At 42.6% G+C, this 13,854-nt stretch overlaps 1 protein-coding gene across 2 annotated transcripts in view; it reads left to right on the forward strand.

Moving 5' to 3' along the window:
• The window catches only part of LOC133615830 (KH homology domain-containing protein 4-like), a 30,431-nt gene that overhangs the window by 12,316 nt on the left and 4,261 nt on the right, over window positions 1-13,854 (forward strand). The window contains exons 7-13 of one of the 2 annotated variants that reach the window (XM_061974652.1): window positions 8-216; window positions 6,059-6,119; window positions 6,327-6,384; window positions 9,523-9,746; window positions 11,934-12,038; window positions 12,106-12,191; window positions 13,136-13,266. In XM_061974652.1, the coding sequence (XP_061830636.1) occupies window positions 8-216; window positions 6,059-6,119; window positions 6,327-6,384; window positions 9,523-9,746; window positions 11,934-12,038; window positions 12,106-12,191; window positions 13,136-13,250 (858 nt within the window). In that variant the 3' untranslated portion in view covers window positions 13,251-13,266. The remainder of the gene's footprint in view (window positions 1-7; window positions 217-6,058; window positions 6,120-6,326; window positions 6,385-9,522; window positions 9,747-11,933; window positions 12,039-12,105; window positions 12,192-13,135; window positions 13,267-13,854) is intronic. The other variant, XM_061974651.1, reaches the window with a different exon arrangement.

Below are 13,854 nucleotides of genomic sequence, written 5' to 3' on the forward strand. Positions count from 1 at the left end.
CCCACAGAACTTTGTGCACACTAAGATCTTTGTGGGCTTAGACCAGTCAGTGCCATCCTTCAACATAAACGAGAAGGTTGAGGGTCCTGGAGGAACATACTTGGGACACATCCAGACAGAAACCAGCGCACGAGTCTTCCTGAGGGGAAAAGGCTCAGGATACATCGAGCAGGCATCCAAAAGAGAATCTTTTGAACCTCTTTATGTTTACATCAGGTAATTTTAATCAGAAATCATCTTTTATCAAATACAGTGGGGCAAAAAAGTATTTAGTCAGCCACCGATTGTACAAGTTCTCCCACTTAAAATGATGACAGAGGTCTGTAATTTTCGTCATATGTACACTTCAACTGTGAGAGACAGAATGTGAAAAACAAATCCAGGAATTCACATTGTAGGAATTTTAAAGAATTTATTTGTAAATCATGGTGGAAAATAAGTATTTGGTCACTTCAAACAAGGAAGATCTCTGGCTCTCACAGACCTGTAACTTCTTCTTTAAGAAGCTCTTCTGTCCTCCACTTGTTACCTGTCTTAATGGCACCTGTTTGAACTTGTTATCTGTATAAAAGACACCTGTCCACAGCCTCAAACAGTCAGACTCCAAACTCCACTATGGCCAAGACCAAAGAGCTGTCGAAGGACACTAGGAAAAGAATTGTAGACCTGCACCAGACTGTGAAGAGTGAATCTACAATAGGCAAGCAGCTTGGTGTGAAAAAATCAACTGTGGGAGCAATTATCAGAAAATGGAAGACATACAAGACCACTGATAATCTCCCTTGATCTGGGGCTCCACGCAAGATCTCATCCCGTGGGGTCAAAATGATCATGAGAACGGTGAGCAAAAATCCCAGAACCACACGGGGGGACCTGGTGAATGACCTGCAGAGAGCTGGGACCAAAGTAACAAAGGTTACCATCAGTAACACACTACGCCGACAGGGAATCAAATCCTGCAGTGCCAGACGTGTCCCCCTGCTTAAGCCAGTGCATGTCCAGGCCCCTCTGAAGTTTGCCAGAGAGCACATGGATGATACAGCAGAGGATTGGGAGAATGTCATGTGGTCAGATGAAACCAAAATATAACTTTTTGGTATAAACTCAACTCGTCGTGTTTGGAGGAAGAAGAATACTGAGTTGCATCCCAAGAACACCATACCTACTGTGAAGCACGGGGGTGGAAACATCATGCTTTGGGGCTGTTTTTCTGCTAAGGGGACAGGCCGACGGATCCGTGTTAAGGAAAGAATGAATGGGGCCATGTATCGTGAGATTTTGAGCCAAAACCTCCTTCCATCAGTGAGAGCTTTGAAGATGAAACGTGGCTGGGTCTTCCAGCATGACAATGATCCCAAACACACCGCCCGGGCAACGAAGGAGTGGCTCCGTAAGAAGCATTTGAAAGTCCTGGAGTGGCCTAGCCAGTCTCCAGACCTCAACCCCATAGAAAATCTGTGGAGGGAGTTGAAAGTCCGTGTTGCTCGGCGACAGCCCCAAAACATCACTGCTCTCGAGAAGATCTGCATGGAGGAATGGGCCAAAATACCAGCTACTGTGTGTGCAAACCTGGTAAAGACCTATAGTAATCGTTTGACCTCTGTAATATAACCTTTGTTGGCAATAACAAAGTATTGAGTTGAATTTTTGTTATTGACCAAATACTTATTTTCCACCATAATTTACAAATAAATTCTTTAAAAATCCTACAATGTGAATTCCTGGATTTTGTTTTCAAATTCTGTCTCTCACAGTTGAAGTGTACCTATGATGAAAATTACAGACCTCTGTCATCATTTTAAGTGGGAGAACTTGCACAATTGGTGGCTGACTAAATACTTTTTTGCCCCACTGTAAGCACACTTTGAATAATGACATACTTAGACTTAAACTTCCTTTTTATTGTTATTCAAATTTGAACTTTACAGCACAGATAAGAACAAAATTTAGTTACATAAGCTCATGGTAGTGCAGGATTGCATAGATTTCTCATTGTCATCCCATTGGGTTGAGTTTTTTCTTGCCCTGATGTGGGATCTGAGCCCAGGATGTCGTTGTGGCTTATGCAGACCTTTGAGACACTCGGGATTTAGGGCTATATACCGTATTTTCCGCACCATAAGGCGCCCTGGGTTATAAGCCGCGCCTTCAATGAACGGCATATTTCAAAACTTTGTCCACCAATAAGCCGCCCCATGTTGTAAGCCGCATCTAACTGCGCTAAATGAATGTCAAAAAAAACAGTCAGATAGGTCAGTCAAACTTTAATAATATATTAAAAACCAGCGTTCTAACAACTCTGTTCACTCCCAAAATGTACGCAAATGTGCAATCACAAACATACGTATATCAACATGGACAGAGCTGCGTGAAAAAAGCCACCCGGCCTCTTCGCGTAAACTTAAACTTACCTTAACCACTCGCTCATCTTTTCTTCATCCGTCCCTTCGAGTTAGCTTTTATGATGACGCCGGCTGGAAAGGTCTCTTTTGGCAAGGTCTTCCTTTTGAATATCACCATGGGTGGAAGTTTCTGGCCATTAGCATGGCAAGCTAGAACCACAGTGAAGGATGACTTCTCATTCCCTGTGGTGCGAATATTCACCGTACGTGCTCCCGTTGTATCCACAGTGCGGTTCACAGGAATATCAGTTGCTGTGAAATCGTAATCCGTGTGCGGATGGAGAGATTGCGTCTTTTCATGAACCGGATCCCGGTCGCTTAGTAGGAGCCATTTTGTGGTCTTTACAGATGTAAACACACAAAGGAAATGAAACGTACGGTGATATCCGCGCGCTTTTTCTTCTTCTACGCGGGCGGGTGGTTGCTTACAGTAGAAGAAGAAGCGCTTCCTGTTCTATGGGGGCGGGTGCTTACCTTGGCGGTTGCTTGCGTAGAAGAAGAAGCGCTTCCTCTTCTACCGGGAAAAAAGATGGCGGCTGTTTACCGAAGTTGCGAGACCGAAACTTTATGAAAATGAATCTTAATATTTATCCATATATAAAGCGCACCGGGTTATAAGGCGCACTGTCAGCTTTTGAGAAAATGTGTGGTTTTTAGGTGCGCCTTATAGTGCGGAAAATACGGTAAGTAAACTTTGATTGATTGATTGGTTTTGCAGTGTAAAATACAAGAGAATGGCACATCCATATTCATATATGTTAAAATAAACAAATGTATTAAGGCAAAACCGATCACAACATGACAAAGTACTCAACAGGCTGCCTAGGACCAGGAAAAGAAAGAAAGACAAAGTCACATGAACAATAAAGAGGGAGAATAAAATATAGCTATAGTTTGTTTCTAAGACTAACTGTGGCTTAAACAAAGCTGTTCCTGTACCCAGATGTTCTGCATCTTGGGACCCTAAGTCTCCGACCAGATGGGAGGAGCTGCAACTCACCATAAAGATGGTGGGAGATTTCTCCTGTAATTGACTTGGCAATCCCCTGTACCTGCCTGGTCTACAAGAACTCACCATAAAGATGGTGGGAGATTTCTGCTGTAATTGACTTGGTAATCTGCTGTACCTACCTGGTCTACAAGAACTCACCATAAAGATGGTGGGAGATTTCTGCTGTAATTGACTTGGCAATCCCCTGTACCTGCCTGGTCTACAAGAACTCACCATAAAGATGGTGGGAGATTTCTGCTGTAATTGACTTGGCAATCCACTGTACCTGCCTGGTCTAGAAGAACTCACCATAAAGATGGTGGGAGATTTCTCCTGTAATTGACTTGGCAATGCCCTGTACCTGCCTGGTCTACAAGAACTCACCATAAAGATGGTGGGAGATTTCTGCTGTAATTGACTTGGTAATCTGCTGTACCTACCTGGTCTACAAGAACTCACCATAAAGATGGTGGGAGATTTCTGCTGTAATTGACTTGGCAATGCCCTGTACCTGCCTGGTCTACAAGAACTCACCATAAAGATGGTGGGAGATTTCTGCTGTAATTGACTTGGCAATCCACTGTACCTGCCTGGTCTAGAAGAACTCACCATAAAGATGGTGGGAGATTTCTCCTGTAATTGACTTGGCAATGCCCTGTACCTGCCTGGTCTACAAGAACTCACCATAAAGATGGTGGGAGATTTCTGCTGTAATTGACTTGGTAATCCCCTGTACCTGCCTGGTCTACAAGAACTCACCATAAAGATGGTGGGAGATTTGTCCTGTGATTGACTTGGCAATGCCCTGTACCTACCTGGTCTACAATAACTCACCATAAAGATGGTGGGAGATTTCTGCTGTAATTGACTTGACAATCCCCTGTACCTGCCTGGTCTACAAGAACCCACCATAAGGGAGATTTGTCCTGTGATTGACTTGGTAATCCCTTGTACCTGCCGAGTGTACAGGGACTCCAAACTCACCAATAAGTCCATTTGACCACTTGACTTAATCTGTTTCCCTCCTTCAGAGGCAGCTCTCCAAACCATGACACCAGACAAAAAGATAAAACCGATTCATTAATAGCCTGATAAAATAATATGCTGGTTTTGTCAACATGAAGGTATGACAATTTCCTTAGACCGTGAAGTGGCCATCACAGTTATTTTTAAAATTCAAAGTATTGTTAATAATGGTCCCAAGATATTTATAGGATTGCCTGCCTTGTAAAATCAATAATCATATCTTGTGTTTTAAGAGTGTTCACTTGTAGATATGAAGCATCACACCACTTGACAACATCATCAATAGGTCCATGTTTGTTCTCATTGGGGACTGTCATCTGAATACTTTAAAATAGTCCCATTTTTTAAAATTACCCTGACACATAGTGTAGAGAATACACTGTTTGATAGAAAACATTCACTCTGACTCTCTGCCTTTTGTTTGTTAAAAAGTCTCAAATGCAGCCCACAAGATTAGAACTTGAGTTCAAATGTTCGAAAAGGCGATGAATGAAAATGTGGAGTTGAATGGTAATACAAGCAGATGAAAAGTCAATGAATAAAAGACACCCATTTCCCTCCAGGTGTTTAAAAAGCAAATAAATCCGAGTCCTCTGCTCCTCTTTTGGCCTATTTATTATTTATTATTTATTATTAATTTAGAAGCAAACTTCAGTGCATCAAGAGCATCCATCCATCCATCCATCTTCTTCCGCTTATCCGAGGTCGGGTCGCGGGGGCAGCAGCCTAAGCAGGGAAGCCCAGACTTCCCTCTCCCCAGCCACTTCGTCCAGCTCCTCCCGGGGGATCCCGAGGCGTTCCCAGGCCAACCGGGAGACATAGTCTTCCCAACGTTTCCTGGGTCTTCCTCGTGGCCTCCTACCGGTCGGACATGCCTGAGGGAGGCGCTCGGGTGGCATCCTGACCAGATGCCCGAACCACCTCATCTGGCTCCTCTCGATGTGGAGGAGCAGCGGCTTTACTTTGAGCTCCCCCCGGATGACAGAGCTTCTCACCCTATCTCTAAGGGAGAGCCCCGCCACCCGGCGGAGGAAACTCATTTCGGCCGCTTGTACCCGTGATCTTGTCCTTTCGGTCATAACCCAAAGCTCATGACCATAGGTGAGGATGGGAACGTAGATCGACCGGTAAATTGAGAGCTTTGCCTTCCGGCTCAGCTCCTTCTTCACCACAACGGATCGATACAGCGTCCGCATTACTGAAGACGCCGCACCGATCCGCCTGTCGATCTCACGATCCACTCTTCCCTCACTCGTGAACAAGATTCCGAGGTACTTGAACTCCTCCACTTGGGGCAAGATCTCCTCCCCAACCCGGAGATGGCACTCCACCCTTTTCCGGGCGAGAACCATGGACTCGGACTTGGAGGTGCTGATTCTCATCCATCACGCATCAAGAGCATGTTCAATTTTTTTTGAAAAGTCTGATGGCACCAGTCTTTCAATAGGCAGAGATGTCAGGGCTATAGGTCTAAATCACTTCAAATGTTAGGACGACCGGGTTTAGGGACTGGGACAATTGTAGCATCTTTCTAAAAATTGCTTAAAAGCAAAGCTAAGTTCTTTGGCACAAAACTTAAGCAGTCGACCACAAATATAATCTAATCCAGTACTCTTTCATGGTCTCATTTATGTTCCAGCCACCCAAATGCAGACGGACTGGAGGCAGCAAAGCGACTGACAGACAATCTGTTGGAAACCGTAAGTAGTGTGAAATGAGAAGTACGGAGGTAGAAGAAGGTGACGCTGTAAGAGAATGTGGTTGTCACTGATGCTCCCCTCCAAGATAGACTGGTAGTGTGAACCATCAGACCTCCAGACACAGGCTCTGAGTGCACTGCACCTACCCACAATGCACTTCCCCCGACACTGGTGCCATTCCTTCATAGGGCTTTTTTCACCCATCAGGTGAGAGCCGAGCACGCCCGCTTGAAGTCGACCTTGACTGCCTCTGGCTCCACACAAGGTGAGTTCCCACTGGATGACTTTGCCTTCCTTTTACACCCCGTCCTGATGTGCGAGTACAGAAAGGATGTTTTTCAGAGGTTCTGTTTTGTGTGAACTCCACCCTGTTATCAGGATTTGGAGGAGTGAGGGAACGAGCAACTGCAAATACAAGCATAGAATGTCATCTTGTCCACACCAAGACATTTTACCATACACACAATTCACCCTTCAGTCCGCTTCAATATTTTACTTTACGGTCCGATAAGGGAAAGGAGAAATGTCCGTGCCTTTTTTACTTGTAGTCAACATTCCCTCTAAGGTGCGCGCCTGTGCAATTGCGCCCTGCTCAAGCGTCCTCTGCGCACGGCAAATCTATGCCACGCACAAAATCAAATAAAAAAATAAGCGCATAACAATTTTCGACACACGGACACGACAGAGAAAACAGTTTTCGTCATCATTGTTCAAATTTTGTAACGTCTGTCGAGGACATGAATTCCATCCATCACTTTACTGAGTAAAACTCTTTATTGTCGGCCATAAACACATCACCAAAACATTAGTAAAAAAAAAGTATATCTAGCAAAACTGGTCATTTTCTGCAGTACAAACCAGACCAAAAGCAACTTTGTTATATCAACAGCAGCCGCTCGCTCTTTCTCACTTGCGCCAACACATGCACATATGGCACTTAGCCAGTGATGCGTTTACAGCCACACAAAAAGTCGGACAACTCCAACACCACACATAAAGTGTAATTCCAGGTCATTACACTATGATTTACCAATCAAATGTGTGCTTATTCTAGTGTCATTTATTAGGAATCTTAATTTATAAATATTAATTATGAAATGCTGTTAGTACCGTATTTTCCGCACCATAAGCCGCCCTGGGTTATAAGCCGCGCCTTCAATGAACGGCATATTTCAAAACTTTGTCCACCTATAAGCCGCCCCGTGTTATAAGCCGCATCTAACTGCGCTAAAGGAATGTCAAAAAAACAGTCAGATAGGTCAGTCAAACTTTAATAATATATTAAAACCCAGCGTGATGTGGGCGCGCATGGAGTCGTATATCAACATGGACGGAGCTGCGTGAAAAAAGCCACCCGGCCTCTTCGCGTAAACTTACCTTAACCACTCGCTCATCTTTTCTTCATCCATCCATCCCTTCGAGTTAGCTTTTATGATGACGCCGGCTGGAAAGGTCTTCCTTTTGAATATCACCATGGGTGGAAGTTTCTGGCCATTAGCATGGCAAGCTAGAACCACAGTGAAGGATGACTTCTCATTCCCTGTGGTGCGAATATTCACCGTACGTGCTCCCGTTGTATCCACAGTGCGGTTCACAGGAATATCAAAAGTCAGTGGAACCTCGTCCATGTTGATAATGTTCTCTGGCCGGATCTTTTTTTCAGCTATCTTGTTTTTACAATATGCACGGAAAGTAGCCAGCTTTTCTTGAAAGTCTTTAGGCAGTTGCTGTGAAATAGTAGTCCGTGTGCGGATGGAGAGATTGCGTCTTTTCATGAACCGGAAACCTGTCGCTTAGTAGGAGCCATTTTGTGGTCTTTACAGATGTAAACACACAAAGGAAATGAAACGTAATATCCGCGCGTTTCTTCTTCTTCTACGCGGGCGGGTGGTTGCTTACAGTAGAAGAAGAAGCGCTTCCTGTTCTATGGGGGCGGGTGCTTACCTTGGCGGTTGCTTGCGTAGAAGAAGAAGCACTTCCTCTTCTACGGGGAAAAAAGATGGCGGCTGTTTACCGTAGTTGCGAGACCGAAACTTTATAAAAATGAATCTTAATATTAATCCATATATAAAGCGCACCGGGTTATAAGCCGCACTGTCAGCTTTTGAGTAAATTTGTGGTTTTTAGGTGCGGCTAATAGTGCGGAAAATACGGTATATTAAATAAATACTAATAAAAATATATTTTTTACAAACAGGAAGTTGCAGGAATGTACACGTGATCCCCTGCTTGCATCTCATTGTGCAACATGTGAATGTTTTAATGGGAACTAAATGCAATGTCTGAAAGGGGTACAAATTATTTCCAAAGCAGGACCTCCACCCAGACAAACAATACAAGTACACAGTTCATGAAAAACAATATTTGTTGTTATTGTCATTGTAAGTGGGCCTAAACACTTACTGTATATTAGAAATGGAAATGACTGCTGTCATTTGATTATAATAATAAGAGAATGTTGTCTGTCTATCTGTGTTGGCCCTGCGATGAGGTGGGGACTTGTCCAGGGTGTACGTCGCCTTCCGCCCGAATGCAGCTGAGATAGGCTCCAGCGCCCCCCGCGACCCCGAAAGGGACAAGCGGTAGAAAATGGATGGATGGATGGAGATGTAACTTATTATTTAGTCATGTTTGGGACAGGTGTGCTGCTGGTGTAGCCACAATGTGCAGGTGTGATGTTGCTCACATGGGCTCCACTCAATGCTCAGGGACTTTTTGCCTTTGCTCACACACATGAAACATTGCTTGTAGTTTATTAAAAGTATCAACATTTAAACTGAAAAGTACAGTTTTTAAATTAAATGTATCTGGTGCAGTGATAACTGCCCCAGTTTCTACTGTGCATACTTGGCACCATTTAATACAAAAACATCAGTTTGTAAAAAATCTAATAAATGCATCTGATAAATCAGCCATCTTGTGTGGTGCATTCTTAGCAACAGAGCAACATCAGGTGCTAGACACTGCTGTCTCTAACTAGGTCAGTCATAGGGAGATGTAGTCTTCCCACATGTCTTTAGTGTCCTAACTAGGTCAGTCATAGTGAGATGTAGTCTTCCCACATGTCTTTATTGTCCTAACTAGGTCAGTCATAGTGAGATGTAGTCTTCCCACATGTCTTTTGTGTCCTAACTAGGTCAGTCATAGTGAGATGTAGTCTTCCCACATGTCTTTATTGTCCTAACTAGGTCAGTCATAGTGAGATGTAGTCTTCCCACATGTCTTTATTGTCCTAACTAGGTCAGTCATAGTGAGATGTAGTCTTCCCACATGTCTTTAGTGTCCTAACTAGGTCAGTCATAGTGAGATGTAGTCTTCCCACATGTCTTTAGTGTCCTAACTAGGTCGGTCACAGTGAGATGTAGTCCTGGTGTTAACGCTACATTGTCTACTTTCCTTTCAGCATATGCAGCTCATGGATTCCCAGCTAATAGCAATTACACTAACCATCCTTCCTGGTTCAACTATCCAGCCAATGGCTACCCTGCGTTCTCGGCCCCTGCTGGTTATTGGAGGAATACAAATGGTCCCTCAAGTCATTCTAACGTGTCATCAAGTCCTCCATCTTCTCAGGCAATGGTTCAGTATCCTCTCTGTCCCCGGAAACCAAACTCTTATCTTGTGGAGGTAATAATAACTATCTGCTTGTCTTGTATGAGTCTCTTCAATGTGTTACAGGGTTTCCACGGGCAATGAAAAAGCAATAAAAGTCATTAAATTGTGAAAATGAAGGCCTAAATGGCGTCATAAATCCTTAAATTTGATGTCCAAAGGCATTAAACACATTTACCACAATTCAGCCAGGGTCCTCCAAACGAAAGTGCAGAGTACAGACTATATACAGGTAAAAGCCAGTAAATTAGAATATTTTGAAAAACTTGATTTATTTCAGGAATTGCATTCAAAAGGTGTAACTTGTACATTATATTTATTCATTGCACACAGACTGATGCATTCAAATGTTTATTTCATTTAATTTAGATGATTTGAAGTGGCAACAAATGAAAATCCAAAATTCCGTGTGTCACAAAATTAGAATATTACTTAAGGCTAATACAAAAAAGGGATTTTTAGAAATGTTGGCCAACTGAAAAGTATGAAAAAGAAAAATATGAGCATGTACAATACTCAATACTTGGTTGGAGCTCCTTTTGCCTCAATTACTGCGTTAATGCGGCGTGGCATGGAGTCGATGAGTTTCTGGCACTGCTCAGGTGTTATGAGAGCCCAGGTTGCTCTGATAGTGGCCTTCAACTCTTCTGCGTTTTTGGGTCTGGCATTCTGCATCTTCCTTTTCACAATACCCCACAGATTTTCTATGGGGCTAAGGTCAGGGGAGTTGGCGGGCCAATTTAGAACAGAAATACCATGGTCCGTAAACCAGGCACGGGTAGATTTTGCGCTGTGTGCAGGCGCCAAGTCCTGTTGGAACTTGAAATCTCCATCTCCATAGAGCAGGTCAGCAGCAGGAAGCATGAAGTGCTCTAAAACTTGCTGGTAGACGGCTGCGTTGACCCTGGATCTCAGGAAACAGAGTGGACCGACACCAGCAGATGACATGGCACCCCAAACCATCACCCAACCATGCAAATTTTGCATTTCCTTTGGAAATCGAGGTCCCAGAGTCTGGAGGAAGACAGGAGAGGCACAGGATCCACGTTGCCTGAAGTCTAGTGTAAAGTTTCCACCATCAGTGATGGTTTGGGGTGCCATGTCATCTGCTGGTGTCGGTCCACTCTGTTTCCTGAGATCCAGGGTCAACGCAGCCGTCTACCAGCAAGTTTTAGAGCACTTCATGCTTCCTGCTGCTGACCTGCTCTATGGAGATGGAGATTTCAAGTTCCAACAGGACTTGGCGCCTGCACACAGCGCAAAATCTACCCGTGCCTGGTTTACGGACCATGGTATTTCTGTTCTAAATTGGCCCGCCAACTCTCCTGACCTTAGCCCCATAGAACATCTGTGGGGTATTGTGAAAAGGAAGATGCAGAATGCCAGACCCAAAAACGCAGAAGAGTTGAAGGCCACTATCAGAGCAACCTCGGCTCTCATAACACCTGAGCAGTGCCAGAAACTCATCGACTCCATGCCACGCCGCATTAACGCAGTAATTGAGGCAAAAGGAGCTCCAACCAAGTATTGAGTATTGTACATGCTCATATTTTTCATTTTCATACTTTTCAGTTGGCCAACATTTCTAAAAATCCCTTTTTTGGATTAGCCTTAAGTAATATTCTAATTTTGTGACACACGGAATTTTGGATTTTCATTTGTTGCCACTTCAAATCATCAAAATTAAATGAAATAAACATTTGAATGCATCAGTCTGTGTGCAATGAATAAATATAATGTACAAGTTACACCTTTTGAATGCAATTACTGAAATAAATCAAGTTTTTCAAAATATTCTAATTTACTGGCTTTTACCTGTATAATAAAGATCTAAAGAGGCTTTAGACCTGCTGATGCTTGCATAAAACCTATTAGTAAAGAATGGTTTGATGTTCAATATGTTCCACAGAATGATGTCATATTGATATGAACCACCATCAAAGCTGCAAAAGAAAATCAGCTAATATTCACTAAATAAACACAGCTGTCTGTTCACTTTATTCCTGCTTAATCATCAAACTCACCTGGCAGAATATGCTCCTAATAGATCTTTCAAAGTGATATCAGCAAGGATGGTGGTCGTAGCAGAAATGACACCTTCAAAGTAAAAGTCTGTTTGTGAACATGAAGAATGATGAGTAAGTGTATCTGTGGCAAAGCAAGAACTAATCATGTTCTTATTGGACTGTCATCTGTTTGAAGGCTGCTCACAGCGGCGATGCAGCAGAACATCAAGATGCTTTACCTTCTCAGCCCCACTCAGGAAGTTCCCTGCAGGATTGCCATGAAAGCAGCAAGAAAGAGGAGGTTAGATGACGACTTTGAAGTAGATCTCATAAATGTAAATACTCAACTTTTATGCTTTGCTTGTTAGCCTTTCAGCAGTCCTCCAGAGGTTCCTGCTCCTCAAGAGTCCACACTGTCACCTTCTGATCTTGTCCAAGACAAAGCAGTGGAAAGGTAGCCTTTATAAACTTCATCTTTTTATTCTTTATAAACTGCATGAATGTTTGTATTCTTCATAAACTGCATGAATGTTTGTATTCTTCATTAACTGCATGAATGTTTGTATTCTTCATTAACTGCATGAATGTTTGTATTCTTCATTAACTGCATGAATGTTTGTATTCTTCATTAACTGCATGAATGTTTGTATTCTTCATTAACTGCATGAATGTTTGTATTCTTCATTAACTGCATGAATGTTTGTATTCTTCATTTACTGCATGAATGTTTGTATCCTTCATTAACTGCATGAATGTTTTTATTCTTCATTAACTGCATGAATGTTTGTATTCTTCATAAACTGCATGAATGTTTGTATTCTTCATTAACTGCATGAATGTTTGTATTCTTCATTAACTGCATGAATGTTTGTATTCTTCATTAACTGCATGAATGTTTGTATTCTTCATTAACTACATGAATGTTTGTATTCTTCATTAACTGCATGAATGTTTGTATTCTTCATTAACTGCATGAATGTTTTTATTCTTCATTAACTGCATGAATGTTTGTATTCTTCATTAACTGCATGAATGTTTGTATTCTTCATTAACTGCATGAATGTTTGTATTCTTCATTAACTGCATGAATGTTTGTATTCTTCATTAACTGCATGAATGTTTGTATTCTTCATTAACTGCATGAATGTTTGTATTCTTCATAAACTGCATGAATGTTTGTATTCTTCATAAACTGCATGAATGTTTGTATTCTTCATTAACTGCATGAATGTTTGTATTCTTCATAAACTGCATGAATGTTTTTATTCTTCATAAACTGCATGAATGTTTGTATTCTTCATTAACTGCATGAATGTTTGTATTCTTCATTAACTGCTTGAATGTTTGTATTCTTCATTAACTGCACAAATGAATATTTGAATATTGTTGTCCCTTCAGGATCCTGATGCCCCCGCCTCCTCCTCCCTTTGCTTCTCTCACCTGCGGCCCACTCAAGCGTCCGAGAGAGGAGCTGAGCCAAGATCCAGTGGGTCCATCATGGGGTACAAAGTAGTTTGATATTCTGGGAGGTGATGCATCTTCATACTGTACTGAGAGGAAGGTGTGTGTTGCATGAAGTCAGATGTCATCCCCTGAGGAGAAGTGGAGCTGTGAGGACGACAGTACTGTTGTCTTGTATACGTCTTTGTTTTTCCCCTCTTCTCTGTCTCCACCACCGTCGTCACGTCATGCTCCCGCTGGGAGACACACTGTAACCTCGACTGTAACACCCGCTGTAACTCTTGCGCACTATAACCGCCGCTGTAAAGCCCACAGTAACACCCACTGTAACCTCGACTGTAAAACAGACTGAAGACTGAAAATTATTCAATAGTCGATTAGATTTATTTATTAACAAAAGTGGGACGCTTGTGGAGAACCAATATGGATTCCGAGCAAATATCTCAACATCAATAGCACTAACCAAAATAACAGAGGAAATTACCAATGCAATAGATGGTAAAGAATGTGCGGCCGCTAGAGATGCGCGGATAGGCAATTATTTCATCCGCAACCGCATCAGAAAGTCGTCAACCATCCGCAATCCACCCGATCTAACATTTGATCAGAACCGCACCCGCCCGTTGTTATATATCTAATATAGACGATGCAAGGCA

This window comes from Nerophis lumbriciformis, linkage group LG15 (genome assembly GCF_033978685.3).
Source record: "Nerophis lumbriciformis linkage group LG15, RoL_Nlum_v2.1, whole genome shotgun sequence".
NCBI lineage: Eukaryota > Metazoa > Chordata > Actinopteri > Syngnathiformes > Syngnathidae > Nerophis > Nerophis lumbriciformis.